Source organism: Lindgomyces ingoldianus, assembly GCF_010093535.1.
Source record: "Lindgomyces ingoldianus strain ATCC 200398 unplaced genomic scaffold BDR25scaffold_20, whole genome shotgun sequence".
Taxonomy (NCBI): domain Eukaryota; kingdom Fungi; phylum Ascomycota; class Dothideomycetes; order Pleosporales; family Lindgomycetaceae; genus Lindgomyces; species Lindgomyces ingoldianus.
Window position 1 is genome coordinate 625,866 of NW_022985181.1, and position 27,979 is coordinate 653,844.

At 49.3% G+C, this 27,979-nt stretch overlaps 14 protein-coding genes across 14 annotated transcripts; 6 read left to right on the forward strand and 8 right to left on the reverse strand.

The window, feature by feature from the left end:
• Nucleotides 1-985: 985 nt before the first annotated feature.
• BDR25DRAFT_315185 (HET-domain-containing protein) lies at nucleotides 986-2,763 on the reverse strand (the record flags this gene model as incomplete). Its single annotated transcript, XM_033691508.1, has 2 exons — nucleotides 986-2,623; nucleotides 2,674-2,763. 2 exons carry the CDS (start codon nucleotides 2,761-2,763, stop codon nucleotides 986-988), a joined length of 1,728 nt encoding a protein of 575 aa, XP_033546424.1.
• A 529-nt stretch (nucleotides 2,764-3,292) lies between these two features.
• Nucleotides 3,293-4,785, reverse strand: BDR25DRAFT_343596 (uncharacterized protein; the record flags this gene model as incomplete). Its single annotated transcript, XM_033693843.1, has 2 exons — nucleotides 3,293-4,631; nucleotides 4,705-4,785. 2 exons carry the CDS (start codon nucleotides 4,783-4,785, stop codon nucleotides 3,717-3,719), a joined length of 996 nt encoding a protein of 331 aa, XP_033546425.1. The 3' UTR covers nucleotides 3,293-3,716.
• Nucleotides 4,786-5,589: 804 nt separating this feature from the next.
• Nucleotides 5,590-6,638, forward strand: BDR25DRAFT_371526 (uncharacterized protein; the record flags this gene model as incomplete). The annotated part of the gene is made up of 1 exon (XM_033697190.1): nucleotides 5,590-6,638. A coding segment is annotated over one exon (615 nt), but the record flags the coding sequence as incomplete, so codon positions are not given.
• BDR25DRAFT_304336 (uncharacterized protein) lies at nucleotides 6,072-6,801 on the forward strand. The gene has a single exon (XM_033690187.1). It carries the CDS (start codon nucleotides 6,312-6,314, stop codon nucleotides 6,588-6,590), a length of 279 nt encoding a protein of 92 aa, XP_033546427.1. The 5' UTR covers nucleotides 6,072-6,311; the 3' UTR covers nucleotides 6,591-6,801.
• Nucleotides 6,802-7,385: 584 nt separating this feature from the next.
• On the forward strand, nucleotides 7,386-8,573 carry BDR25DRAFT_315188 (glycoside hydrolase family 16 protein; the record flags this gene model as incomplete). Its single annotated transcript, XM_033691509.1, has 4 exons — nucleotides 7,386-7,511; nucleotides 7,563-7,831; nucleotides 7,905-8,325; nucleotides 8,391-8,573. The coding sequence occupies 4 exons, from the start codon at nucleotides 7,386-7,388 to the stop codon at nucleotides 8,571-8,573; spliced, it is 999 nt and encodes a 332-aa protein (XP_033546428.1).
• A 157-nt stretch (nucleotides 8,574-8,730) lies between these two features.
• BDR25DRAFT_228706 (glycoside hydrolase) lies at nucleotides 8,731-10,116 on the reverse strand (the record flags this gene model as incomplete). The annotated part of the gene is made up of 3 exons (XM_033685285.1): nucleotides 8,731-9,489; nucleotides 9,551-9,600; nucleotides 9,624-10,116. The coding sequence occupies 3 exons, from the start codon at nucleotides 10,114-10,116 to the stop codon at nucleotides 8,731-8,733; spliced, it is 1,302 nt and encodes a 433-aa protein (XP_033546429.1).
• A 151-nt stretch (nucleotides 10,117-10,267) lies between these two features.
• Nucleotides 10,268-12,027, reverse strand: BDR25DRAFT_356318 (uncharacterized protein; the record flags this gene model as incomplete). The annotated part of the gene is made up of 15 exons (XM_033695611.1): nucleotides 10,268-10,281; nucleotides 10,311-10,435; nucleotides 10,487-10,593; nucleotides 10,667-10,780; nucleotides 10,820-10,867; nucleotides 10,933-11,052; nucleotides 11,084-11,154; nucleotides 11,178-11,230; nucleotides 11,282-11,319; nucleotides 11,353-11,407; nucleotides 11,478-11,523; nucleotides 11,577-11,655; nucleotides 11,694-11,784; nucleotides 11,821-11,958; nucleotides 12,005-12,027. The coding sequence occupies 15 exons, from the start codon at nucleotides 12,025-12,027 to the stop codon at nucleotides 10,268-10,270; spliced, it is 1,122 nt and encodes a 373-aa protein (XP_033546430.1).
• A 1,032-nt stretch (nucleotides 12,028-13,059) lies between these two features.
• Nucleotides 13,060-13,319, reverse strand: BDR25DRAFT_356320 (uncharacterized protein; the record flags this gene model as incomplete). Its single annotated transcript, XM_033695612.1, has 3 exons — nucleotides 13,060-13,174; nucleotides 13,216-13,250; nucleotides 13,281-13,319. The coding sequence occupies 3 exons, from the start codon at nucleotides 13,317-13,319 to the stop codon at nucleotides 13,060-13,062; spliced, it is 189 nt and encodes a 62-aa protein (XP_033546431.1).
• Nucleotides 13,320-13,455: 136 nt separating this feature from the next.
• On the reverse strand, nucleotides 13,456-15,517 carry BDR25DRAFT_394254 (ammonium transporter; the record flags this gene model as incomplete). Its single annotated transcript, XM_033698295.1, has 5 exons — nucleotides 13,456-13,568; nucleotides 13,604-15,017; nucleotides 15,046-15,228; nucleotides 15,274-15,356; nucleotides 15,424-15,517. The coding sequence occupies 5 exons, from the start codon at nucleotides 15,515-15,517 to the stop codon at nucleotides 13,456-13,458; spliced, it is 1,887 nt and encodes a 628-aa protein (XP_033546432.1).
• A 28-nt stretch (nucleotides 15,518-15,545) lies between these two features.
• On the forward strand, nucleotides 15,546-16,737 carry BDR25DRAFT_356322 (uncharacterized protein; the record flags this gene model as incomplete). The annotated part of the gene is made up of 10 exons (XM_033695613.1): nucleotides 15,546-15,584; nucleotides 15,631-15,712; nucleotides 15,741-15,808; nucleotides 15,853-15,971; nucleotides 16,044-16,075; nucleotides 16,131-16,188; nucleotides 16,232-16,396; nucleotides 16,441-16,503; nucleotides 16,541-16,596; nucleotides 16,646-16,737. 10 exons carry the CDS (start codon nucleotides 15,546-15,548, stop codon nucleotides 16,735-16,737), a joined length of 774 nt encoding a protein of 257 aa, XP_033546433.1.
• A 77-nt stretch (nucleotides 16,738-16,814) lies between these two features.
• Nucleotides 16,815-18,794, forward strand: BDR25DRAFT_356323 (uncharacterized protein; the record flags this gene model as incomplete). Its single annotated transcript, XM_033695614.1, has 12 exons — nucleotides 16,815-16,849; nucleotides 16,967-17,111; nucleotides 17,177-17,249; nucleotides 17,279-17,387; nucleotides 17,491-17,542; nucleotides 17,587-17,696; nucleotides 17,731-17,738; nucleotides 17,774-17,948; nucleotides 18,003-18,084; nucleotides 18,114-18,279; nucleotides 18,336-18,713; nucleotides 18,757-18,794. 12 exons carry the CDS (start codon nucleotides 16,815-16,817, stop codon nucleotides 18,792-18,794), a joined length of 1,371 nt encoding a protein of 456 aa, XP_033546434.1.
• Nucleotides 18,795-19,970: 1,176 nt separating this feature from the next.
• BDR25DRAFT_356326 (uncharacterized protein) lies at nucleotides 19,971-22,151 on the reverse strand (the record flags this gene model as incomplete). The annotated part of the gene is made up of 7 exons (XM_033695615.1): nucleotides 19,971-20,062; nucleotides 20,103-20,175; nucleotides 20,271-21,714; nucleotides 21,795-21,915; nucleotides 21,954-21,981; nucleotides 22,023-22,075; nucleotides 22,130-22,151. 7 exons carry the CDS (start codon nucleotides 22,149-22,151, stop codon nucleotides 19,971-19,973), a joined length of 1,833 nt encoding a protein of 610 aa, XP_033546435.1.
• Nucleotides 22,152-22,204: 53 nt separating this feature from the next.
• Nucleotides 22,205-23,327, forward strand: BDR25DRAFT_356327 (uncharacterized protein; the record flags this gene model as incomplete). Its single annotated transcript, XM_033695616.1, has 7 exons — nucleotides 22,205-22,376; nucleotides 22,414-22,499; nucleotides 22,562-22,784; nucleotides 22,822-22,841; nucleotides 22,888-23,075; nucleotides 23,173-23,287; nucleotides 23,316-23,327. The coding sequence occupies 7 exons, from the start codon at nucleotides 22,205-22,207 to the stop codon at nucleotides 23,325-23,327; spliced, it is 816 nt and encodes a 271-aa protein (XP_033546436.1).
• Nucleotides 23,328-23,558: 231 nt separating this feature from the next.
• On the reverse strand, nucleotides 23,559-27,372 carry BDR25DRAFT_371547 (phosphoribosyl transferase domain protein; the record flags this gene model as incomplete). Its single annotated transcript, XM_033697191.1, has 1 exon — nucleotides 23,559-27,372. The coding sequence occupies one exon, from the start codon at nucleotides 27,370-27,372 to the stop codon at nucleotides 23,905-23,907; it is 3,468 nt and encodes a 1,155-aa protein (XP_033546437.1). The 3' UTR covers nucleotides 23,559-23,904.
• Between the last annotated feature and the right edge of the window lie 607 nt (nucleotides 27,373-27,979).

Below are 27,979 nucleotides of genomic sequence, written 5' to 3' on the forward strand. Positions count from 1 at the left end.
CTCTCACATAATATCGTTCTTATTCAGTGCCCGTAGCATCATTTTCTCACTCAAATTTGTTTACTAAATAATTTTTGTTCTTGCAACCGTCGAAAGAGAGCCTTATTTTTAGTCTCATTTTCCTGCCGAAGTCTTTCTCCGTCATCGAGTGCCTTTTCCACTTAGCTTTACAGCTTCATGTGGTCTTGAACCTAAAAATCCAAATTTTCTAAAGTTTCACGGAGGTGATTCGATAGATTCTCATTCACTGTTTGCACAGCTGCAGCCTTGTTTGAGATAATAATATCGCTTGTAGAGGAGTATCGCGGATGACAGTCTTCAACATGATCTACGAGCCTCGAATAATAGCCGGGATAAGGTGGTGTTGCTTGCGAAGGTGATTCAAATCCAATGTCCGGGAAAGACTTGTGATGAAGTAGTTAGGAGTTCACTTGTGCCTCCGCTTGTCCAGGTGGTGTTGCTTGTGACAATAGCGATAGTCACTTACCCAGTACAGAGGAAGACTGCCGATTGAGTGAAGGGTTGTTCGGTCAGGATGTCGGTACCAATTTCAGAGAAACCGGGGGTGGTTCTCGAATTCGTTTGGAGAATTTCTGGATCGGTTTTACTCACAGGGGATATATGTTTGACGATTCTACCTTTCCACCACATACTTCAGAGTGGTGCAAGCCGGACTATAATACGGATACGTGCAACGAGGCGATGGGAAGATATGAACAGTCCACGTGGTTTAGGCGAAGGCTTCCTAGGTATGAGGGTGCTGCAGGCAGACCCTTGAGAGGGATTTTGAGAAGGCTGAAGTCCTGCTGATCGAGGTGCAAGGTGGGGTGTCTAGCTGTCCTCGTATTCAGCCGCAGTGGCCTTCCTAAGCTACCCTCACATTTTCTAAGGCAGACACTCCATCCCACTAACACTAACATTAGGCACCTAATTTCGTCAAGATAAATCCTTAAGGCTCTTGGGCAAGCACCGTCAATCGAGATCTTCATATCAAGACCACGGTTTGCGTCAGACTATACCCGAAGATATTTTCTCCGAAAAAAGCTACGCCGACCCGCTCACTGTAACCGTCTCCAGATCTCGTTTGGATCATTAGAGCTCCGCGTTCGGTTATCTGGACAAACCAGATTGTTTTCCCCTGGTGACGAACGGATTGTATCCACTCTTCCCCATGACTAAAAAGAATACCCACCCATCGACCCCCGGAATGCAAGTCGTAAGTTATTCCGGTCGGCCTGCTATTGGATAACACGTGGCATTTCTCCCGCACACTGAACTCCAGATCGTTCGCGGAAATGAGGTGGCTTTGGAAGCAAAGCAGTGTCCTTTGCTGACTTGGATCCGGCTGCAATTGGAGTTGTACCTTCGGGGCATTGGGGGTGATCGAAATACTATCTCGACGTCGCCGGAACGTTTGTGCTTGTACTCTCGCCAGTGCAGCATCCGTGAGTGAAATAGCGATATCGTTCATCATTGGAGGTCCATGGTCTTTGGAGAGAATTTCTAATACACCATCTTCGTCGCCACTAGAACTATCCGTATCCGATCGAGCCCACGTCACTCGTCCTGTCCATCCTGCCCACGCCCAGGATGGAAAACAAGGTCTGCCGTCTGGACCAAGACGTCGCGCATGCTCTCCCTCATGAATGAAGAGCAACTCCGAAGGCAAGTGTTGAAGCAGCATACCGTCAACAAACTGCCAGTCCGTATCATTCGATAAAGACGCCGTCACGCCGGCGAACGCATCCAGTACATCAGTGCTGCAGCTCAATTTCCTTTCGGTGTAGTTGCATAAGACCTCTCTATAGGCTTGGACTCGATCTGCGCCATGAAGATTACCCCACATCCTACGACAGGGATCCGCTTGCTGGCCAAGATTCTTCACAGGGGCCGTTTCTGCCCATACCGCCGTCCGGCACCGAAAGAACATTTGCGTTTTCGTCATGTATAGGCATCGGGTTGATAATAGTTCCTCCTGGAAGGTCCAGGCTCGGGAACTATACACTGTTGACTTTATATGCGAATCGACGTTAGTCGATGGTCGAGTGTGAAACCAATCCGCCTTCGTTTTCAGTTCAGGATGCGGATGGTACCGCGATTGACGCTCAACACCTGGAAGTTGGCTATTTGCTGATGTAGAGTCGATAGCTACAATGGTGAGGTGTGCAAGGTTATATATCATGTCCATACGGGTTAGAGTGTCATGTTTCGACGAGTCATCCTGAATAATGCAGAGTGCATCGACCCAGAGGTAACGAATATTAATGGAATACGCGAATGCCATGGCATCTCTTACCAGCTGGGGTATTTTCAGAAACGGAGAGCGAAGAGCACGTTTCTTTTTCAGGCTCTGGATATTATCGCGCAACGCCAACTCTTGGGTCACTCCACCCCAGACGTAGCTCAGTGCTGCGTATTTTACGTGAAGATTTCCTTCCACGATTCTGTCATCCACGACGTCGATGAACAAAATATTCGGCATGAGGGCTTTGAGGTTTTCACCTTTATCGTATCGAATGCGATCTAATGCTGCGGGCCGACAGTCCTGATGGACCTTCGTGCATTGCCCAATCCACATCTGGACAATGGATGGGGGGGCCACAGTGTCATCCCAGATCATACGCTGCGGCTAGTTTAGCTATTGCAGCGAAACACTCCGGGTATGGCACATACCGGCTCGATATTGTTCTCCTTCAACTTCTTCCTACTGTTGCGGACGATATAACCTTTGAGCTCTTCTTCGAATAACAATTGCCACTCCATATCATGCTCTTTGGTGTGCCTCCTCTGGATAAATATGCACGAGTCTTCGTTGCTCATGCATTTACATAGCGAGACTTCACCGATCCTTTGGAGGATGAGCGAGCAGAGTCGGCATGGGTCGTGTTCACGTGACCGTAACCGACTGATGCAATTCAGAGGTATCCTGGGGTGTGCTACTGTGTGGCGTTTGGTTCGGTACGGGGTATTATACTCTTCAACATGACTGAAGGTTGCCTGGCACCTAGCACAGAACGTATGATCGGCAAATCCTCGAAGGCGATCAAGGGATTCCTGGAACGAGATCAGAGGACCTCCCATCTTCACTAGTTAGTCAAATCTTCGTCTGGAAAACACAGAAATGAAGCCTTTGATTCAAGGAGAATTGGCAGAGGAGAGATAAGAAGCTGATGGCGAGAAAGACAACATGCGAAGGTTCTGCACAGCCATAAGGCAGTCGTGACCCTTGTCTACCGGTCATGTTGAAGCGAACGAATAATACAACACCATGTATTATGCATGTAAAGTCGTTGCATTCTGCAGTGCCGACAAGCCGATTACGACCCTTGTTCATCCGTCATAGTTTAAGCTGACAAATGACGCACCCTACATTCAGACGCAAACACCTTGCGCAGCACAGCCATGAATCTGGATTTATCTTCGACGCTTAAGATATCGACCTACTCTAGCAGGCGCCTGGATTCAGCACTTTTCTCGTCTGGGAGGCTCTGTATCGGAAGTGGGGACGAAGGAGCCGGAAGTAGAGAAGAAAGAGGCCTGGCCAACATGCTCAAAGGCCACGCCAACATATCAGACCACTCACTCTTTATCTTCAAAATCGCCGTTAACGAGGCGCGCCTCGACCACCCTTCGATGAACCATTTCCGCTGACAGATATGCATGATCGTGCACCAGTATATGAAGATAAGGAGGGAAATTTCCTCCCCGGCACCTAGTCAATCCATATACTCTTGTGGTATCGTGGCAGGCCATATCAGATAATGCGGCCAAGTTTGGGGGCTTCCGTTGCATGCCACCGCCCATGCCTCCAGAGCACTGAAAGCTTGTTGATTGAGTCGGGCCGTGTCACTAGGGGTATTGGAGCCCCAAACTATCCTCCCTAGATGCCGGAGATGCATTAATACCTCCTCTTCTACTGCCGGTGATGTTTTCTGGTATCGCTTAAGGAGAAATGGCAAGAATTTGCTTTTCAAGAGGTGCGGTTGGATAAACTCGTGGATGACCAAGGAGCTACGAAGCATTCGAAGAGTCTCCAGATAGTCCAATTCGATGTCAGTGCACACTAGCTGAGCTGCGAACTGGAAGATTATCATTGATATTGTAAAAGTAAGGACGGCCGTCCAGTTACGCTCGTCCACAACCGGACTGGATTGTCGGAAGAGGCTCGACGCGGTGATACGATGCCGAAAAGCCGATATCGCAGCCTGATTACTTGTGGAGGGGCGGAAGATCTGGAGATTCAGAGACGACAGGGCGAAGACGCAATGTTGCACATATCCGAATTGCTCGGCTTGCTCTGAAATTATCGCATTCCAGAGGGATATCTCGCCTGGAGTGAACCATGAGGCGCACAGCATATTCTCTAAGCAAGCCCTCAGCAAAAACACTCCCGATCCACTTGACAATGCGGGTTTCTCAGACTCGAGGAAAGGGTACTCAGATGCCGCTGGAGGGAACCAGTTAAAAGGAACGTAGGCATTTTCGAAGGTCCTAACCGGAAGCGAGTTCACGTCTGTATGGTTGATGCTTGAACTCGACCAGGCATTCTTCGAACTGTCGCCGAAAGAGGCATATTCGCATTTCTCATTACGTCGATGACAGTTGGCACAGACGGGTGCTTGCATGCTACACTGTTGTAACCGTTAGCGGCTTCAGGTGCTTCCGCCTTAGGCGTTTATTCCCCTGGCGGATCGTCGCATGTACCTTTACCCTCCTTCGTTTACAATTAGTGCATCCATTTCTAGACTTGTGGTGATAGCTTCGAATGCCTCCACGTCGCGGCATGCTTCAATAAATATGCTCGTGTATGTCCAGAGAACCTCGAAGAGCCGGATACTGCTGATGGTGCTTAATGACAGTGTTGGCACTCGAGCTTACATGTAATTTCCGGGCTTCAGGCCTCTGATATATGGAGCTGGAGAAACGTAGTGATGCCAGCCGAAAGAGTGTCTCAGCCCTACCAAGACTCTTCACTAACTTCCCCGGGTGCGCCAAGCGAGATTAAATTTGGCCAAGCCCTTATCATACTCTTTAGGGGCTGGTGTACGAGCTTCCTTGGAGCTGATCGTCTTCCGACAAAACCCCGACAGAGCCCAACGGAACTTAATAATCTTCCGTCTCCGTACGACTCGCTCAATGCTCCGTATCTGGGTAAGCAGGCGAACTCAGCCCCATTTTTCATTCAGCTCTGACTTGTTTCTGGCGGACTCTACGAAATCCTTCAGCAATTACATACATACCAGACTTGATGCTATGTGCTTCTTTACTCCGGGGATGGGCTCGACGCGTCAGGTATGGCGAAGCAATATTCGTCAGACACGGCTGAGCTAGTTGGTATACAAAGTTCATCTCCTTGTAAATCTCCCCATTCCCGGTCCTTCAAACACTTACTATATTGTTCTCTTATACTCAGATATTATCTTCATTTCTACAACCTGCCAAATCTTGTCCATTTCGCCATCTTTTCCATTAACATATCAATTTAGTTGCCGACATCACTAGTGCAACCTACGCTACCTCATCTCCATTCTAAGCAGTTTCTTAAGTTTATCCAACACTTGTTTCCTCCATCTTGGTGACGATCTTGACCTCCACGACCCTCAGGCTTCTCTGATTGGCACATGCATTAGAACCTGTTCGCCCTCATCTCTTCACAAGATTACCTTAAAGAATGTGCGCTTTTTCAATAGACTAGCCATGAGTAGTCCTAAGTCCGTCACAATCGACGGCGAACACATTTCAGATTATGAGGAAGACGAACTGGAGATTGTCGACGCAGCCGGCCGTTTCCTCATACCCAGCCTTATCGATAACCACGTGCATGTTCCCAATATCCTAGGCTTGGAAAATATCACATCTTACAGTGTCACGACATTGAACATGGCCTGCCGCAACAACATCCAGTACCAGCCTCTCCAAGGTCAAGAGGGCCTCGCTAATTTTCGAAGTACCGGCATCCCCGCGGTCGGTCCCAACAGCGCGCACGCAAATTCATTCAATCTCTCCACTGATCAGCTCGTTGTCCCTGATTCCGACCCAGTTGCTTTAGTCAACTGGGCCTTCAGGAATGGCTCCGGATATCTCAAGATTACTGCGGAGACGAATGGGCTATCTCGAGACATGCAGAACGGGCTGTTTAACTCTGCGCACGATCTTAGGAAGCAAACAACAACCCATGGAGCTGATATTACAGCATTCCCCTAGGCCACCGAATCTCGAACGAATGATATCCAGCATATTTCCGACGATACAAATCTCTCTTGTTCAGCAATAAAGGCCTCAAGGACTACGGGCAATACGTAGCACCAAAAATGGCCATCTTCAAAACCGCACTCTCAGATCCCGTATTCCTCCGAGGCGGCAATGGAAGCACAGGGAACTCTTCTTCCAGCAACGTTCGCGCAAACGTAGCATCGCTCCATCGGGCCGGAATACCGATCCTCTCTGGCAAACATGATCGGCACACTCAACGCGAACGTCAGCATCTCGTCGACGCTGGGCCCACCCCTGCGGAAGCTATCAATGCGGCAATAAGCGTGGCTGCGAAGTATCATCGTTTAACGGATCGTGGCGTCATTGCGCCCGGATAACGCGCCGATTTGATCCTTTTAGGAAGTAATCCTCTGGCTAACATCACGATCCTTGGGACATGAAAATGATTTGGGTGGGTGGCAGAGAGTACCTCGACGTTGCGTCCCCGTCAAAGTAACTCTGTCGCTCTCTTCAGGCAATGGATCGCCCTTTCTAATCCTGTCAATTGTTTCCTGTAGTTTTAACAGGTTCTTTGTCTTTATGAGAAGGACATTGCTCCGCTTCAATTCTCAGATTTAGGTGCCAAGTCCCGTATCGCGAGGTAGCCACGAGGCAGCCATGAGGGCGGAAATTAGTATATACGAACTCATTCTTCCCAGATTTACGTAAATTCTCGTTCAATCCTATCTTACTCTTTTCATGCGTCATCATGTTCACGTTTCATCCGATGTTGGTTTCGCCTCTCAATCCTGCACTGCGCCCCACAGAACAAGCTGTGGTCAGTGCGCATCTATATAGCGACCTGTATAGATCGTATCGGCATAAGCTGAACCTCATGACATGTTACAGAGAAGGGTCAAGAGATTTAGTAACGAGATATATCGTATGAAGGGCCTTTGATATCGAAAATTATTCATAGGTGTAACCGCACGGAGGACGGGGCGGTGGCAATGCCAGGAAATGATAACGGAGAATGACACTTCTTCACGGGCGTATCCGTGCAGAGGATGGAACGGCGGTGCTAATGAGGGTCGTGAAAGGGATAAGAGGGAGGTTAGAGAACGATGAAACGGTCTATATCTCACATTCTTTCTCTTGCATATCGGTCTCTAGCTCTGGTATTACTATTCATTATGTTGCTTCACTTGCTCGTCGTTCCTACATTCGTTGTCGCCAGCACTTGCGCTTCAGCCCCATCATATAAGCTCAATGTGAAATATGATGCTAGCAACTTCTTCGACTCCTTTGACTTCTTCACTGTACGTTTCTCCAATTCCCTTCACAAATCCCCAAATGCTAACTTCTCCCAGGATACGGACCCAACGAACGGCAACGTTTCATACATATCCTACCCTGAAGCCTCATCCACTTCCAAAGGACCACAACTAGCCAAGTACGACAACAACAAGGTCTACCTCGGTGCCGACAGCACTCAGCACTTCTCAGATGAAGAGGTAGCAAATAAGCAGGTTTTCAGAAAGAGTGTGAGGGTCGAGAGCATCCAGACGTTCGACACAGGTCTTTTCGTCGGAGATTTTGAACATGTGCCTGGGAGTGCTTGCGGAGTATGGCCCGCGTTGTAAGTGTACACCCGAATTAGCTGCTCCGATTCTGCAAGTAGAAATAAAGCTGACAATTTTTATTTATTACAGTTGGGTTCTTCATGACAACGATGCAGCAAGAGGCAGCAATTATGGCGAAGTCGACATCTACGAGGGCATCTCGCTCAACACTGCGAACGAAATGACTATGCACACGAACCAACATTGCACAATCCCAACCGAAAATCCAGATAATGGAAATTGTCTTGACCCCGAAGGTGTTGCTGCTGGGTGTGAGGTCGATGCTCCTGACGGCACATTTGGAGACGAGTTTAATAAGAAGGGTGGAGGTGTGTGGGCACTTCTTTTGGATAATAAAAATGTGAAGATCTGGTATTTCGAGAATGCGAAGATCCCGCAGGATTTGAGAGACGGCAATCCTAATCCAACGAAGTGGGGGAAAGGGGTTCTGGATGTTACACCAAAGGGAAGCTCGTGCGACATGAAGAAAGCATTTCAGAAGATGAAAATTGTAAGCTATCCAAAGGTCGTCGCGAATACGAGAGCGAAGGACACTGAATCTAACTCGGAATCCAGATACTCAACATCACCTTCTGTGGTGACATGGCGGATGATAAGAAGGAAAAGACTTGGGAGAAGAAATGTGCTGCAGCGACCGGTGTTAAGACTTGCGCTGCATATGTGGGCCAGAATGAGCATGCGTTCGATGAGGCATACTTTCTGATTAACTCCCTCACGCATTACCTCCCGCTTGAATAAGAGGGCGAACATAAGGGTTACCCCCAAACAAAGACACTATTTGCTTGTATATACTCAGCTCATTGACTTATCTACTCTAAATTGTACCACTACCTTCCAGCACAAGCCGCCGTAGCGTCGTCCTCGGCAAAAAACTCGCTCAATTCCACTAGTAATCCTAAGAGGGCTGCGCAAAAGTCGATCCAATCGGCCCGAACTTAATATTCGAAAACTTAACCTGCGCATTCGCCGAAGCGCTCTCAACATCCGCCGGAACTCCAGAGGTAACATCGCAGCTACCACGCGCCACTCCCGGCTTATTGACATCCGCATCTGTGGGGTAATTGCTGTCAAGCCAGAGCATATTAGCATAGTGATCATCCCAGAGACTCATAACAAGCACCATCCCCAAATCCATACCCTTGCCCATGGATGCCATACCGCCGTGCTTATTGAAGGGATAGATATCTTCCTGGAAAATTTCCTTTTCCTTGTCGCACCAAGCCTGGGTGATAGAATTCCCTGTCATTCCCGGAATCTGCGGCTCGGGGTTGGTGATGACTTTCCCATTTTGTACGTAAAAGCGCTTGATTTCCTGGAGATCGCTGCCAGAGCCAATGAATTGCGTGACAACTGTCATGACCTTACTTGTATCAACAGTCATGCCCTTGCCGTAGAAATCTTTCACGCCGACGCGGTAGGGGTTGAAGTCGCAGCCGTTGGCGTCGCAGGAACCGGCGTAGCGGTCGAGTGAATACGTGCCTCCGCATCCAGTGTCCGTACATACGGAGTAGCCTTCTGGCTGGCAGGAATGTGGAGTGAGGGCCGTGGCAATGGAATTCGCTTCCCAAATGTCCATTTCAGCGCAGCAAGCACCTTTTCCCCCGACTCCGGCATTGGGGTCGTTCGAGGAGGGCTGCCAGCCTTCAACGTTGGCCTAAAGCTATATTAGATTGCGGGGCTGGTAGGACTGATAAGGAGTGAAGAGCACCACGTACCTCGCCATTTATGAACTTCAAGTCCCTTGCACATTGAGCATCGCAGTAGCCTTTACGGACGACTAAGCATGACCGGAGATAGTGACAAGAAAGAGAGAGTGCCTACCAGTTCCATACTTTGCTCCAGGAGTGCCATGACCCTTCTGTGGCATCGAAACGAAATACAATGCTCCATTAAGACCACATGGTAGTTGAGAGAGGTCAACATCAAAGGTGAACTCATTTCCAATGAGCTTGAACATCTCATAATTATTCGTGTCCTTCATGAGATACAACCTTGAGCCGATGTTGGTAGCATACTGGCCTTTCGTAACAAACTTCAGGGTGAGCGAGTTGCTTGACGCCGTGATGCCGTATGTGGAGGAATAGTCTGCGCCTTCGATGGCACAATTTTGAACGCACTTCTTGTTATCGGGGCAGGCGGTTTTGTTCCATGCGTTGCCGTCATAGCAGTTGGTGTACCCATCCTTCACATGGAGCCATCGCCAGTTTGCATCGATGACGACTTCACCGTTAACGTTCGTACAGCTGTTACCGCCCTTGCCGGTGCATCTCTTCCACTGCATCTTCGGGTGTGTTTCGGATTGCTGGGTTCCAACGAGTTGGGCTGCTACATAAGTTGTGGAAAGAACGGCCGTGATGGCCCTGAGAGCGAATGTAGATACCATGATGATCTAGGCTTTCGGTATAAGACTATGGCGGAGCAATGGACGATGGCTAGAGGGACTTCTCTGTTTAAATAATTTCCCCCCGTGATTACGACCAGAAGCCAAGGAGAGGAGGTGTTTTGCAACCCATATTGAAGTGTCGTCAAATAAAATACCCAAGACCAAATCTGAAGTGAAACCATGGTCATCAGATCGAAGGTTCAGCGGCTTGATGGCACTGAGATCCGAAGCTTGCCACTCAAGGTCTTTGTGGAAAAACAAGGACTACACCACTATGGATTCTCGAAATTTAGTGCATCCTTGGGATGCCTTGGCTGTTCGATATGGTCGCGCAAAGTCGTTGACGCCAAGGTGGGGATACGCAAATATACGATACTAAGACATGCTATATGGAGACGCAGGGCGGGGTTAGCGGCCCAACAGCGGAGTATAAGTAGCGCGAAGATACGAAAGAAAGGTTGATTTTAATTTCTTTGTCCCCGGATGTATTGTCGTGTTTATATCGTCTTGTCCCAGGTCTTGGTTTCTTGGACATGCGTGTGGCGTGCAAGGGGCCAAGCGACTATGACACCCCCTCTTAATTTGTACCTCCTGGGGTCACTCCACTCACAACCGATTTCAGCCTCTCAAGACATCCCGTAGTAGGTACCTGTCAACACCGTCCCCGTCTCTTTATCTACTTGAGATTGCGCGCACGGAACAGCAAAACAATACCCAGGTCTCAGTGGAAGTGACGTATAACGCCAAGAACTCTTCAAATTGTGCTGGCTGAAGCGTCCGATACGGGGCGATTTCGTAGTTGTTGTGGTTTGCTGTTCCGAAAGACTCTTGGGTCTGTGGTGGTGACTATAGGTGATGTCAGCACTCTAATCAGAGGAGGAGGGCTTGCGATAGGGGGTTGGGAAGCCTTTGAGTAAGCGGCTGACTTGAGAGTAGCTAGAAATCTGATCATTTCGCACTCAATGTCGCTTGCAACGTGAAGAATTTACGAATACTCCAGATTCCTGATTCTCTGGTGTCTAAGATTATTCTCTAAGCCTGTTAGCTTGAATGAGGCTTCCACTGCAACAAAATGCGAAGCTCAACCTCTCTCAACTGTTGCTATGCAGTCCGCACTCGAGAGCTACCCATGACTGGAAAAGTCACGACGGGGGATGGCCGAAAAAGCTCCAGCTCAATCATCCATAGACTAGCTGAGCATCAAGACCTGATGTATCAGAGTTTCTTTTTTTTACACATCTCCCTCTCCTTCCTCTTACCTTTGATTAAGGATCTGCGCTAAGGCGTTTCTAATCGTAGTTGGTTCTGCCCCCCCCCGTTGTCAAGAGCCCCCTCCCAACTGTTTAATTAATATACACGTGCTTCCTTTGTATTAAGGACATCTCTAATTTTACGGCAAAAGACCGCGTGTGTAGGTAGTTCCTCGTTACCTAGATTCTAGAATTAGCGAACGATCAGGAAGGAGCAGACGAGACGCTGCATGCTTGCGTCCGCAGGAGAGTCTGGCCTAGACAGAAGATCTTTTCGATGCACTTCTCTCCTGACTTCAGTATATTAGCTGCAGGCCTGACTGCCATCCTGCCCGGATGCCTCCTTTGTCACAAGCCTGATGTTTCTTTTTGGCTGTGAGCGAAAGTCCATTCAATTGATTGTATGGCTTCATTTAAAACACGTACTTCAACATTCCCCTTGCGTCTAAGGATCACTTTCATTCGGAACGGTGAAGCCTTGGATCTACTGCTATGTGATTGATATAGTATAGTGGAACGCAAAGCCCAAGGTTGACTAGGCAGCCCGTCTTAGAGCCATGGTGTTTAATGGAACGTAACTGCTACAGTTAGTAGTGTTTTTAAGGCGTTACTGTCAGCAATAGAGTTTCATTCTTACAGAGAGAGTAAATTAAAACAGCCTTACAGGCGATGACAGTTACTACTAGGTTAATTAATTATAAAGCTACTGTTTAGTGCAGTTACTGCGGTAACTAGTGTTTCTAAAGGCTCTAGAGGGTCTCACACTCATAGTTTGTAGCAGGGATAGATAGGAAGTCATAAGCTATCTTGTACAGCGTTAGTTAGTGCTTACGCTGAATTTAATGCCACCTAGTGAGTGGATCTCTATAGAATATATCGTCTTCAGCTGCAACAAAGAGTTCAGATTAAGCAGTATAAATGTACTGCTGCAGCTTATTGCCGGGCGTGCCTCCTATTCCACAGCAGCCCTCGTACTACTATGCGCGAAAACGTCCTCCGCGAACGCGTTACTAAAACATTAAGAAATTAATTAGTATAGGCAGTTGCTGCAGTAACTATAGACTTATTAACTGTACAGTAACAGAAGGCAATTCACTTTCGTTCTAACTGCCAAGAGATTGCTACTATCGGTAACAGTAGGAACTGTACTACGTTCTATTAAACACCATGGAGGCATATGGTCGGGAGGAAATAACAACAGCAACAATATTAATAATAACAATCACAATAGCCATGAGAATGGCTCTCGGGGATCGAATTCGACGCCACCCAATACAGTCATGTCAGACACATCGAACGCTACCCTAAGCGGGAGTCCGAGTGAGACGCCGAAATCTCAACTATGCTCAACGCCAAGTCAGATATCAAAGATTTCCACTATTTCATTGCCCTCTTCAGCTCAATGGTAACCAGATCACATATTCTGCTTTTAACTCCACCCGGACACACAGTTCAACATCAGCCCACACATCTCATAACGCTATCTCCTGATCCGCTCCCATCTAGAGCAATATACACAGCTCAACGCTAAACTAACCTTCAAACAACACTACAGCATCGCCTACTTCTTCTAGGTGGGGTGGGGCAGAATTTAATGGCATTCAGAATACCAGGTACCGGTACGGTGGCAGGTATACTGTCCGGCGAGGACTACCCCACCCGCTTGCGCCCCGATCACAAACTTAGGTCCTCGAATCTGGGAGCGACTAGGTTAACACAGCGCAGTCCTTCCAAGACAAGTCAGCACTGCACGAGCACCACTTCGGAGGTGGTGAGTTGGAGCTAAGAGACAGATGCTTGGACTTTAGCGACAGGTCCCAAGTGTTGCAGGGTTACAGGACGGCGTTTCATTTTGCAAGGCTGCACAGTGTCTAAAAGGTATTAGTGTCTGATCAAGGAGATCATTTAACGCAATTTATAAACTATTAAAAATCGGGCTATGTCTCTAACCAAGTATTCTAGCGACCAAATTATATACACCCCCAGTTCACTTAACCCCATCCCAACCCCAATCCTCCCAATAAATCAATCCTGCTTCTCCGGCTGCACTCCAGCCGCCGTCTTCGTCTTCGAGCTCGAACTGCCCGCCTCTCCCGTAGCCTCAACATCCGGAACCTTCTTCACAGGATCATGACCATGAAGCGTCATAGGATGGTGGTGATCACGAGGCTCAGAAAATGTATATGCGGACTCCCCATGGATTGCGTCATCACCCACCAAAAGCTCCTCCTCAGTCATGCGCAGAGGAATGCGTAAGACGTACTTGATAAACAGCAGAATAGCGGACGTCCAGAAGATGTTCCAACCGATGATGAATAAAGCGCCCACGATTTGCCAACCGACTTGTTTGCCGTTGCCCGCGATCGCGCCGCCGGGCGAAACAGCGGCGAAAGCGAGACAGCCTTCTGCGGTCGCGAAGATGCCGACGAGGAAGCCGCCGAGGGCCCCAGCGACAGCGTGGGTGTGCACGACACCAAGTGTGTCGTCAACTTTCTCAAAGAATTTGAGACGCTTGCCTGCGATGTTCATGGTTATCCAAGGGACGCTGCCAGAGCAGGCCCCAATAATAACCGCACCCCAGCCGGCGACGACACCCGCAGCGGGGGTGATGGCGACGAGACCGGTGATCATACCTTGGACGGCGCCGATGGTGGAGGGCTTCTTAAAGAATATTATATCCAAACCTGTCCAGACTAGGAGGCTCATTGCGGTACAGATGTTGGTGTTGAGGACGGCAGCACCTGCATCAGGGCTAGCGGCATATGGGTCACCACCATTGAATCCGTTCCACCCGATCCAGAGGATCCCGGCGCCGGTGAGCATAAGTAGTGTGCTGTGTGGCGTAAATCGCTCCCGGTCAGTCTTAAGTCGTGGACCAATCCAGTATGCTCCGACAAACCCGGCTGTGCCAGATGAGAGATGAATAACGTAGCCTCCGGAGTAGTCGATGACACCCTTCCAGAAGAGGAAACCTCCGCCCCAAAGGCTGAATGCACCAACAGTGTAGGAGAGCGTAAGCCAGAGAGGGACAAATACCATCCAAGCGCGGAAACTCATTCTGCCAAGAAACGCGCCCGCCATAAGGATAAGTGTGATAGCTGCGAAGACAAATTGGAAGTAGACCATAGTGCTCAGGGGAAAGTTTGCCGTGATTTTAGCTGCTGGTAGCACAGCCTGCTTAAGCTCCCAATTCATGGCAACTACAGGGCCTGGGGTGCCGACGAATGGAAGCATTTTTTCGCCGAACGCAGCTTTGTATGCCCAAACGACCCAGCAGATGAGAACGGCGGCGAAGGCGTAGAAGGCCATGAAGGCAGAGTTGACGGCCCATTTAGTGGGTACCATGCCAGCGTAGAGGATCATCAGACCAGGAACGCTCTGGAGGGCGACAAGACTACCAGCGGTGAGCTGCCAGGCATTGTCGCCTTTGTTCAACCAGTCCGGGTTGGTGGGGGAAGGCGTTGTCATGATGCAAAATGGAGAGGAAAATGGAGAGACTGGGCAGCACGGTTGGAAGAGAAAAAGATCGAGGTGATGCTCTCGCGCGGACTTTTAACCCTAGCCAATACTGCAGTACCTGCTTTATAGCCTGGATGGGAGCTCGGAACCCTGCCTTCAATACCCCACTGACCCCCAAATATCCCCGTCCAAGTCGAGCGGCGGGGATGGCAATGCATGGCATTTGTTGTGCTTTTCCGCTAACCTGGGTACAAAGGAAGTCTGCATAGGGCGGTGGGCTGTCACACCAGCACATATTCACCTATGAGTGCCCTGGCCGTTATCTGTGGCTGGTGCTTATCTCGACGGTCTGCGACAAGGCTTGTTGTTTGGCGTCAGTTCCCCGCACTCGCAAAGAAAGTGGCATAAAGGAAAGAGCAGCGTTGAATACTGTAGTAAAATCGTGAAAGATGACTCTTTTTTTGTGCTTACACTTAACGGCAGTGCAGGGTGTGACAGATTGTCAGTGCTTTGCAGATAACGCGGACGTTTCGCTGTTGTTTGTCTTCATTTCCGCATTGTCGGGACAGTGCAAAATGTCTTGAAGCCATGTCTGAGGTGGATCATTAGCACTAGATAATGAGGATATGGGATGACTATCGGATGATGCCTGCGTTAGTCATTTAGATAGAGAGAGTGTATATCCGTATCGCGCGGTTTCGAGGTGATACTCTGCTACGCCGCACGATTTCATCGCATCAGCCAAAGGATCCTCCCCGTCCACTGTGGTTATCATGGAGGGGCAAGTGATCTAGGTGAGGAAGAGATTGACAGCGAGGAAATATATGCCAAGTAGATTGACTGAACGGATACTTGAGACTCATATACAACATGATGGAGTTGTGAGGACAGAGCTGTGCCATAAGCACGTGCTGAGATTCCTCAGGATCGTTATCCGGCCGTGAGGAGTCGAATACGAGAAAATATTTGTCAGTGCGCCGATATTCCTCTAGTTTGTGATATGCGCATGGAGTCGTATGGAGGGATGGGCAACGATTATTTAATGTTGCGGGAAGCCGATAGGGACGAAGACAGATGAATCGATGAGATGAGGTCTGATTTAAGGTGAATTGGAAGTCGACGATGCCCAGGAAACCAAGACCCCCGAGGTTTTTTTAGCTTTCCTTGGCATCTGTCATCCCCAATTGCAAGGCCCACCATGAGGTCAGTGCAACGTTACTCTCTTGGCTTACGGATCCGTAAAAGGTTTCTTTTTGGCCTTGTTCGTTTCTTTTGCTAAACATTTGCATTGTACGATTTGAAAGACAATCTAATGTGAACTGGAAAGCTGCGCAGCGACTCTTCTTGTCAAATTCGAGTTCCTCTCACCCCAGGATCCCCTCTCCGAGCTCCGCTGTCCCTCCACCTTTGGCTAGTGCGAGTCGCTGGATGAGTCTCTATCAGCAATTTAGTAGCTCGAAGCCTATCCAGTATGGAATAAAGCTAGGCTAGATCAATGACAACTTCCCGGAAGATCAATGGTCTATTGCTCCGCTCTCCGCTCTCCGCTCTCCGCTACCGGTCTCTGCGAATGGGCGTGAAAGAAACACAGGGCTGGTCGAATTCTTGGCTAGGCCGCGGCTATCAATCATGACTCGGGACCCTACTCCACTACGTTCCGACTTTTTCAGTCAACTATTATGAATCTAGTCTCTATCATCATCCCTGGTTCATCGTAGAAACTGTGAATCCGCAACGCCAAAGTACTAATTCCCTAGGGACTGAGGTTTTAATCGAGCAGAGTAAAATCGCATATCTAGAGATTCTCTGATAGAATACGTGCCTGCTGGGCTACCTGCGGTAAATTTCGCTTCATTGATACTATTTTACTGAAATAAATAAGTAGATATGTCACTTCGCGACCCAAAGACACACCGTAGCACGTGACCAAATCATTCACTACAAGGATTACACCCCTCTAAGACACATTATGCTTACCTAAGTAACTACACGTATTGCAAATTGCTTTAATCTGTCATATATGTGGAATATCAAGTGAGTTTCTCGCTCTACGCCACTATTGTGCTCATTATCCCATCAATATTGCCCGCCACTATTTCGCTCATTATCCCATCAATATTGCCCGCCACTATTTCGCTCACCTGGGTGTGCAGCCTCTTCAGTGGCAGAGCTTTTCACAAAGATGTTGGAATTTTTAAAAATTCCCCTGTTTAATTGTTCTAGTGCGTTTCAGAGTCCGGGTTGGCCAGCCAACGTCACCGATAGTGAAAATTCCATCTGCACCTCAATTCTTCCTATTACTTCCGCCTCCATATTCTAGCAGTTTCTGCCCCAATCAGGATATCACCTAGCATCAATCACCAATCCCCTTCACTACCACTGCAGCCATCACGTGGCGCCAAGACTAGCTCTCCCCAAGCACCTATATAAGCTCGCCGTCACCGTCGCCCTCACACTCTCGTCAGCTTGTAGGCCTCATTCTAAGTATTGTCTTTCCATTTCTCTTCTTTCCTTCTGTCTATGCTTTATTGTGTTTTCCGCGAGGGGGTGCCATCTGTCAAAGGGAGGGGCATCACTGTAGCAGCGAGGAGGGGCTGCTACCGAAGCGCGGCTTGGTTCTTGCTTTCATTGCTTGCTTGGGTGTCTTGCTTGGAGATAGTTTCCAGCATGCTGGACGCTTTCACTTCAGCATTTGGTTGTGTTTGGGTACCATTCAGATAGCTATACCATAAAAAAACCGACTTCACTTTGCCTGATTCGCTTCCTCTCGTAATGCCACGATCGTGATGGGTAAATGCTGAAGGTGGGGATGTGATGCCATCCCTCTTTGATTTGGTCCCCTACAGCGGGCTCTCCAAAATTCCACTGCTTCCGCGAACGGATGAAGAGGGCTTCGCGATACACCCTTAATTTTACTCTCTATAGTCCTCTATCACTTTCAGAAACACGGCCCAATTCCCCGAAAGTGGAAATGACTCAAGAGCAAAATTGGCTTACACCAACGTCCTTTAAATTCTGGAGGTGGAGTTGATGGCCATAAGGCCGTAAGGATTATCTCCGAAACACAATAAATAGACTAATCTCTGAACCTTCACCATCATGGTCTTCGCCACACCTAACGCAGAGCCGCTTCTCAAATGAATTAGCATCCTTCCAGGTGAAAGAAACTGACTGGACATCTTTTAGCCATTGGAAACGCTCACCCCTTCGCCCCCTCTCCTCCGAACTCCTTGTGCCGTAGATGAAACCTTACATCCAATCCTGTTACCCATGAATATTCATCGTATGCCGTTCGATTTTGAAGCTAAATTGGCTAACCTTCCACCAAATGCTCCTTGGAAGCAAGTTGAAGGTTAATATTCCAACTAAAGGTACGCACCGATACCCTTCACCGCCTGCCAAGTGTAGCTTATCCGAACAAACGCCTTGATATTTTCGAACTGTCAGCCATTATCACCTTGACACTCAGAGCAATCTCTACAACGTCTTCAACCTTTGTCTTCCCCCAATGTACTGTGATAGGGAGTGAAAGCCCCTCCTGTTCCCAAACACCGCGATTCCCCATCTCTTCCCACTCCGCGTCCCACTTTAACCAGGCATCTCCCTTCTGCCAAAGTAACCGAACAAATATTCCTCCGTTCGCATCTTGCATATCCAACTCCCGTAATTATCTATCGATTTTTTCATCCAATTCCATGATTTTCGCCTGGGGTTGCACCCTAGCAAAGAGGCCAATGGTATGTCGTCCATCAAACCATTTCTGGAGACAATCGTTTCCGTCTACACGTCTGTAGTTTGTTTTGGCGACGGCATTGGTGACACTATTTAGGGGAGAAGCAAGTAGTATTCGAGGCCGAAAAAATTTAAGGGTGTGGGCGTGAATGTCTTAAATCGAGTGAACTTTGGCGTACGAATCATCCTCCTAATTACTCCCGAATTCACATCTCATTTCAGTCACTGTCTGTGGTATAGCCTGATAGGTTTTATTGACAAGACACACTGCAGATTCTAGTGCTCTACATTTAAGACTCAAGCTAGCTATAGACTCGTAATTTGTGGGACTTGTTTCACGATAAATACAGATGGCGGGGATAGAACTTCAAAAGGGACACCACCAACAAAGTCTGCCTGTGAAATTTTATTGAAATGGTAGAGTGTTCTTGTGCTGGTGCCGCTGATTGAGGATTAGATTCTTAGACTGGGTGTAAGGGGTTGTCTTAAAACGTCGGTCGCAAGATAAGACGGGTTTGTAGCTATGCATCGTAACCATCACACCTGCAATGTTTATTAGATATGGCTAATGTCGTGGTTGGTGCGGATCTAAGCATTCTTTCTTGTCCGATCTTAGTGGCTTTGGGGAATGCACAGTTCGGCATTCTATAGTGCGCGGTACGCCAATTTGCCTGCCCTCCACTTGTAGAGATCCTCCACTGTTAATATGCTTTATTTAGTTCAGCTGTTTTGTTAGAGCCCTTAGAGATGACGGCCGCTCCTCTTTAACGTATACTGCATCCCATTGCAAGAAAACCTACAGCATCTTTGCCAGCCTCTCGCTATTCGTTTCGCTGAAATTTAGTGATTCAGATTAAGGTAACGTTGTGGCAGTGTTCGAAAAAAGGGCTAAAACGAGCACAGTGAGATTTCTTGATAGCATAGCAGCGAGACATACAGAGAATGAGGTTTTAAAGACGCTTTGGAATATGCCGTATGGTGGAAGGTAACGGGGGAAACGTATTATGAGATCAGTGAGAAGGCGATTGTACCGCAAGAGCAGCTAGAGGATCTGCACGAACCGTAGTTTTTGAGGCAGAAGGAAGGAAGGGGTGAGCTGATAGGGTCGTATATTGGTGGTGTGGCTGCACAGAATTCTTGGAAATGTTTGTTTAACGCTATGGAATTGAAGGCCGATTAAAAGGTTGTCAAGGGCAAGCTAAACGGAGGCAGAATTAATGGGCAAAATATATAGGAGGAGAGAAGAACAAGTCGGGATAGCTCTATGCTAGTTAGAGCGCAGCGCATGAGGAAACGGACAGCACGTGCCCTTCAGCCTTCACTTATGCCCGTGGACATATCATCGACACACTCTGCATTTTCGGGTCCCCAACCGTATTGGTCAATAATATTACTCATGCTTCCTAGGAGAAATTATCTTACAATCTTCTAGAGCGCCTCCACTAATTCCACACCCTTTTTCGCAGTTGTTCCATGCAAATTTGTGAAAACTGGCAGGGAGACTCCAGGCCGTATCCTTCAAATGATGCCATCAGCTACCTAGGTATACTTACAATCATAGGTTTGAAGTTTAGTAGATCATGTGCCTGATCATTAATTGTACATTCCCACAGAAATTGAGTGCGGAGTCGGCACCACCGAACCTACTCTCACCCCACCACCAGATTCTCCCCAAAGTCCGTGAAGGAGCCGGCCGGCCCAGCCAGCAATACGCTCACGGGGTGTGAAAGGGTCCGGGTCGGCGTTGATTTCCTTCTTCAGGCTCTGCAAATTGGACCTCAGATTCCAAACCAATATTGTGCGCCAATCTCGTTGCTCGCGGGTGAGAACCGAACACCATTGGAGGGGTTCGTGAAGCTGTGTGCGGCAATTTGGGCAAGCGTTACTGAAAGGGACATCACGGTTGAGGATTGGACCAAGGCAATTCTCACCGAAGATGCACTGGCAATTGTGGGGCTTGACAGATTCGGCCGCTGGGTGGCTATCCTGGCAGATACTGCAGAAGAACGACGCAGCCCAAGGGGCAGGGCTAGCAATGGAGTCGACCTTGACAGGTTCTCCGATGAGTTCACGCTCTGTGCTCTGGAAGTGACCAATACCAGGTTCCTGCATGCGTGCCAACTCTTGCTCAAGAAGTCCGTCCAGCTCTTTCATGAAGTCCGGAAGCTCGCTCTGGGATAGTTGCCGCCTGTATGCACGCTTTCCGCACATTCGATGGTCTCTCGTCATACGAAACAGATAGTACTCAATGCGAATGGCTATGGCGAGGGCGCTCAGCTGTAGTTCGAGGCTGCCAAGTTGGGGTTCGAGCGTTGGTGCTGTCGCGGTGAGGGCTTCGGTGTGGTCGAGTAGGAGGAAATAAAACTCCAGCATGATCCCGGTCCATTGTATTCGAGGTTCCTGTTCTGCACGCCGCACTAGGATTGCGATGGTTTCATTTTCGGTGAACATACGCTGACGTAAGAAGTCCCATCTTGCAAGGATGTAGTTCGGCGTATGCGATTGGAGAGACTCGCACAGGAAAAAAAAGAGTGGCTTGTCTCTACTCTTGACCACATTCATCTCTACTAGCCAGTGGGGAAGAGTATATATTCTGGTGCTGCAATTGGTGGGTAAGACTTTGGGGCGAGGTAGAGGAGATTCAGATTTGAGGAGGGCCTGTCCGGGTGATAACACCTTGGTCATCGTGGATGAGGCGATGCAACTGGCTTCGGTGATGTCGATGATGCGAAAATCTGGCGAAACTGGAATATTAAGACGAAGCACGCCGGTATGAATACCCTGGGCGGCGTTTTGGATGAGCGCCACTAGAGCAGCGTCGAATGGTACGTCCGGGAGCGTGTACCAGACATTTTCAGATTCTGCTAGATGCCTGGCCGGTCGCAAATCTGGCCTTACCGCTGGCAGCGGCCGCGGAATCCTGCGGGAGGAACGTCGAAACCATGCAGCCTCATATATAGTCCGAACTTCAGCCATGACCGTGAAACATAGAGTGCTACCTTGGGCAGCGGTAGGGTTCTGAATTAGGCGATGGTGAGAGGGCATTATGGTGAGACTGCGATTCCCGCGGGTGAAATCAGAAGGACAAGCATAGGGAAAAATGAAGTTTTAGTTGGTGTGTAGGTAAAGGGGAACCAGGTGACACGGAATCTAGGACTTTTGGTAGTGCTAAATAGAAGAAGCTGCCGCCGCTCTGGGAAAGAATGCCACAAACTAGGCAGTGGCACCCCAAATATTACATCACGGCGAATAGTCGCTATATTTCAAGGATCAGTTTTTTTATTTCTAGGTTACAACTCAGTGCTCCGAGCATGTGCCTACCCTCAGACCAGTGTTTGCATTTAGTATTTTCATCTAGCTGACTCTAGTCAAATCTCCCCGCATGAGATTGAATACACTCCCCGACGATTCAAAGACTCAGTTAGATTCGATCGTGCCACTCATGAAACGCGCCTGCTACAGTAATCCACCATACGCTGTCCGATATCCCATTGCACGTGATGGTGGAAAGCACCTAGCTCCTGTTAGTAATTTACGGCCTAGGCATGATTCTTAGCCCAATACTCCAGTTTAGGAAAGAGCTCAGTTCACCCAGGGAAAGTGTGCGAGTTAGGCTGGCAAGTATAAATCTAGCTCTCCAAGCATGTCCTACTGAAAGTATGACTCCGTGGTTTGGCCCGTACTTCTGCTACGATACCAGTGGCGCCTACGCAAATGGTGCATTGCAATTTACCCTCTCCTTAGATTATCGTAGATACTTCGTCAATGGAGATTGACTTCTCAACAGGCTCGAGTTCAACGCTACTTGCGAAATCCTATATGGGTCGTATTCCGCTCGCAGTCAATTTTTGAATGCAATTAACATGGGCGCTAGCAAATTCAGAGACGCCGGGAACTTTTAGTTTAGAATGCAGAGAATTAAGCGGTTCGGAGACATCTGCCATACCCTGGCTTTCACGGTGGCTGAGGTAGACGCCCAGTCGGAGAAGAACGGCATAGCGGTTGCAATTATGGAAGGTGTAATTAAGGTCACCAGACTCACCATATCGGGTGCTGCTACTCTCGAGATTTTCAATTTCCTCCAGCAATCCAAGGGCATTCTTCATCAATATGGTCTATTGGAGGGTTAGAATGCTTTAGCGGCATCCAATATTGTTGGAAGATGAATGCCCCAACACTGAAGTGACTGAGCGAATTTCTTTATTGTAGAAACAGGCATATCAGGTAGCAAGGCCCAAGCATCCTCGATGAACCAATAAAATTTCTATCATCCTCATTGCGAAAACTCTACATTACGGCTACTTGTGCGCACCAGTTCAACCTCAATGAGGATCTCAAGCTGGCTCGCCTTATATCTGGAAGGATTTCGTATGGAGAGCGGACGCCGCGAGGGTCCAAAACGACCAAAGTGCCCATGTACGATAGTTAATGGCTCAACCTATCGGGTCAAGGGTTAATACGGCCAACTAGCACATAGATAACGCAAGCTACTCAGGTTTCGAATCCGCTCTAGTCCAGCCCAGCTAGGACAGGTAGTTGTGCCAATGCGACTCGTATTTCGGAGGCGCATTATGTTCTTTCATCAAGGTCCTGACCACTTGGATTTGGTGGGTTGGAGCGGAGGGGAGGTGAGGGTGGAATGTGAGATAAGGAAAGGGGGGACGATAGAGGCGGGAAATAAATTATATAGATTTGAAATCGGCAAAGAGACAAGGCGTCAAGATATAGGGGCAATACTGTGTAGTTTCTCAGCTTGATAGTGAAGTGTCATGTGCGAAATAATCACGAAATGATGAAGTGAATTGGGAGAGGAATTGTGGGAGAAACGGAAAGCCCGGAAGGGGTGTCCGTATTTCTACTGTAAGGAAACCCCAATTTCGAACACATGTCACTACCTCCTTTTGTTGTTGCGCTATGTTTTAGAACTCCTACTGGAATTTTAAGGGTTACTAAATTCGTTCCTTGTGCTTTTCGTCCTGCTATGGCTCACCTCCCTCTGGCGTAGGTTAATGTTCTTTCTCTCCTTCCAATCCATTCGCGTTCCGTTGGTCTTGGGCCTGCCCTTAGCTGCCCACTCTTCGACCCTAGTCGTGACAGCGAGATTGATTGAAGGAGCATAAAGACTAATTTGCATATGAAACCTGCCCACTGAGATAAATGATAGGCAGAAGTTGCCAATTGACCAAATCATGCATCTCACAAGTTATTCCTATTACAAATCTTAAATTCCGAGATCCTTTCCTTCCTACGCACCACCAAAGACCAAAAGGCTTTGAATATTAATTCTGCCAAACCCACGTTGGCGTAGGAGTTCCCGGCCACGGTGAACTGGGAACTCGGCCACGGCCATGACGCTGACATCCTCGGCACCGACGCCAGCTTCATCTAATAGCTGTAGCACTGCGCAAAGCGTCTTCCCCGTGGAAAGCACATCGTCCACCACCACCACTGATGCGCCCCTGGGGACTACATCCCGCTCCATCTCGATCCGCTTCTCTTTCGAATCGTTGGATGCCAAAGACGAAATATGCGACGGGGGCTTGATAACAGAAAGGGTGGGAGGGGGGAGTTTGCCAGCTTCGCGAATCAGCACCAGAGGCAAATTGACTAGTGAGGCCAAGGCCGACGCATAGACTAATCCACCGGCCTCACAACACGCCAACGCATCGACTTTGGCCCAGTCACCGGTGAAGTGGGTTTGCAGCAGAGACGTGCACAAGGCGAGCCCACCCGGTTGCTGGGAGATGCCGAGCACGTGGCGGAACTCGATGCCCGGGCGTGGGAAATCGGGTATCGGGCGCACCATATTGGCCAGTCGCTGCAGGTCCTCGTGGAAGAAAGGAAGTAGGTAACGTTCGGCAAACCTCTTTGCTGCCTCATTTCCGGTTGTGTCGTTGTTGAAGATGAGATTAGGACGGCAGTCCAAGGCCGTCAAATTCGACCTGCTATTGTTGCTGTCCTTGTTGTCGTCACCATCGCTGTTACCACCATGGAACCCTCGGCGAGTCCACCGCGTCTGTTCACTAGCTTGGACGTGAACCTCGAGTAACCTGTCTGGCACTAAATGCGAAAAGGCTGCGACCGGCGCCTTGTCTCTCATCCCAGTGATTAGCAGTACGTCCACATCTACTGCGCTGTACACGACATTCAGAAAATGTTCCTCTGGCAGCCGAGGTCGTTGTCGCACCTGTTCTTGGAAAAATGTAGTCAACGCTGGCCGGTGTTGCTCCTTGTAGGCACGGTTCGAAAGCAGGAGGCTCAGGTCGGCACCCGTAGCCGCCGCGTATTCTCGCTTCGTCATATCGCTAATGCTGACTGCACGCGCCGTAAGGTTTTTGAGCATGGAGACCCAGACGTTGGCACAAAAGTCCTTGCCGGCGCAGCTTTCGCCCGTAACAAGAATGATAAGCTTACGTTCCATCAGCGTTTTCGGGAGTGGACAAGCGTAAGCTAGCACACTATGTGGGTCCAAGGTTTGTTTGAGACGGGCTAGGCGCGGCCCGTTTGGCCCAAACGCTTTAGCCGCCAGCGCGGCGTCTCGAGGGTCTGGTCCAAGGTCGGCGCCGTAAGCTCCGCTACTTAGGGACAACAAGTCCCCGGCGACACTGTAAACCCACTGCACAGCAGATCGTGCGACCTCGGTGCCATCTTGATCGCGGGGCCAGACACCGGTTATCACACAGGCAAAGTCCCAGTCTCGACAGCCAAAAGCAGCGGCATCGGCCGCAACGTTGCCGACCGCTCCACCACCTTGCAGCAGATGGAGATAGCAGAGCGGCGAGGGACGAGTCTCAACCGCCGCTATTAAGTGGTCGGCGACATTCGCTTCTCCGATGTGTTTCAAGAATAAACATCGCTTGAACGATGAGGTCTTGCCGCCGCCGTGCCCGCCATGCATCCTGGACACGTACATCTCGGTCTCGAACAAACTAACGCTGTCCACGACCTTAGGGTCATCTTCCAGTCCCGGGGTTGCGTCTACGGGTGTGGGTGTTGCAAAGGTGAGCCCAGTTGTGGAAGATTCGAACATGGTCACGCCAAGATGCAGCTGACCGGCGTCCCAGTACAGATATGCGTCTGCAGAACAGTTCCAGTGGAGCTTCCTGGCGATGAGTTTATCAAATTCGCTGAGCCTGAGCCGCGCATCGAGGTTGTCAATAAGCGGGACAACCCAATTTCGAGTCAAGTAGGTCGGAGCTGCGAAAGCCTTGAATGTCACACTGACCACGATGCCAAAGTTAGTCCCAGCACCTTTCATCGCCCATAATAGATCGAGTCCGTTTTCCGGGTGAACGGCACCAGCGGGCTGTTGTTGGCTTGGTACATGGCCGATGCAGAGGATTTTGCCACAAGTAGGGTCGACGCTGACCACAACGGCACCAACAATAGCGTCGCAAGTGAGCCCGTGCAACCTAGCCAGGTGCCCAATGCCGCCTTGTAGCCATAGCCCTGCACCTACGCTTGGGCGAGCTCCTAGGGGTACTGTCACACCTGCTGCCATGGCCTTGCGGACGATATCCTCCGTTTTGCAGCCGGCCTCAGCGACGACCAAGCAACCGGGATCGGAACCAGAATCTCCTCCATCCTCCCCCGCCCTGAGAATGTGTACTTGGTTAAAGGCGCCCATGTCGACCGAGACAACGTTGGGCCAGAGACAGTGGCCACTATGACCCCCACCAACAACGGTCAGGCCGACCCCGTGCTTCAGGGCCCATTGAACGCACTGCTGGACGTGTCGGACCTCTGTCGGCCTAATAATCGAGGCAGGGCGGTGGAGGCAAGCCTCCCAGTTTTTAACTGTCTTGTCCCCCTTCACCAGTGGCACCTGCGCCGCTAGTTCCGGCAACGTGGTCGCATGCTGAGTAAAGGCTGCCATGATGTTGGGCAAGCTGAATAAGAGATGGTCTGGGTAGGTTTCCTCGCGACGGCCCAAGGTGCGGCACACGTTACGCCAATCGAGTCGGATAGCCTTGTCCACGTCTGCATCCTGCATGATAAACCCCGCGACGAAACGGGCGAAACAGTCCAGTACCTCATCGTCATTTGCCACGCGAACGACCCCAGTGGGGAAAGAAGCCGTTCGATTGCATACCAAGCCGTCAAAGTGCAAGGCCCCGTCGTGATGGAAAACCACCACCATTCCGCCTTGTGGCCGCTCAACAAGCATATCCAGCGCCCGTTCAATAAATCTATTTTTGGGCTTCATGCCGTACATGCTGTGGCAGAATAGGATGATGTCGTATTTTTCGTCGTTATTACTCGTACCAGTACTGCTACCTCTCCCTATGCTGTCCTGCAGAGCGAATGGAATTCCGTGGATGCCAGGCGGGGTTTTCAGACAGGGGAGCGGGGACTCGGTCTCAGAAGTAGAGCAAAGCCATTCTTCCAACCTTTTAGCAAACAAGCCGTTAGGCTCAAATGCAGTGTATCTCCTAACCTTTTGCCTCAGACGGCTGGGGAGATATCCAAGTACACTCTTCGGGCCGGGTCCGATTTCTAGTGCTGAGATATGGATACGCGAGTTGAAGAGAGGGGCTAGCAGCTGAGATAGCTGAGGGATAATGAAATCTTGATACGTCATCCACCCTGGGCCTTGCATCAAGATATCAAAGCCAGCGCTGTATTGTGTGTCGGACAACAGCTGCATCGGGGACGACGCGGTTGCCTTGGCTTTCTGCCTAAGGGCATGCTTTAGGGAGTCGAGGGTGGCCATTTCAGTTCGGCATTGGTGTGTGAGTATCTCGAGATAGCAACAATAGTTGATGTAAGCGTTATTAGGGTCAAGCCCCGTCTTGGAAGCGGGTTGGAGATAATAATAAGCCTGCCAGAGTGGGGTTAACTGAAACCTCTGTGTAGCAACGCTATGCCTAATTGGGATATGCTGTTTGCCGTAAAAGGCCTCACGGTGACGGTGAAAGTGATGGCGGCGGTATCATTTTGTGCAACATCACAGGAAACTATACACCACATAATACAATATCACAGGACCCTATATATCACATAATACACAATACAAGTGATAGAGAGAAGACGCGCCTGCTTAACCACGAAGCAGGACAGCTTCGTAGAGACCGAGAGGCTAAGAATTCCATTTGCATTCCGTAACAGATCTCCTTCAGCTACATACGGCAGACCATCAGCAGCCTTGAAAATATTGCTGAGGAGCTTCTTCAACCAGCAAGGGATTCCTGCAACGCTCCGTTGTCGTCGAGATGAAATCTGGGAAGCCCAAATCACATAAACGGGAAGCTTTGACAACGCGGCATCTGCGGTGACTTTCCCACCGTACCGATGGAGGGAACAAAAGAAGGAATTCTTAC

Excerpts from the sequence above, each read along its gene's own strand:
- BDR25DRAFT_304336 (XM_033690187.1), top strand. The coding sequence starts at position 6,312 with ATGGCCATCTTCAAAACCGCACTCTCAGATCCCGTATTCCTCCGAGGC.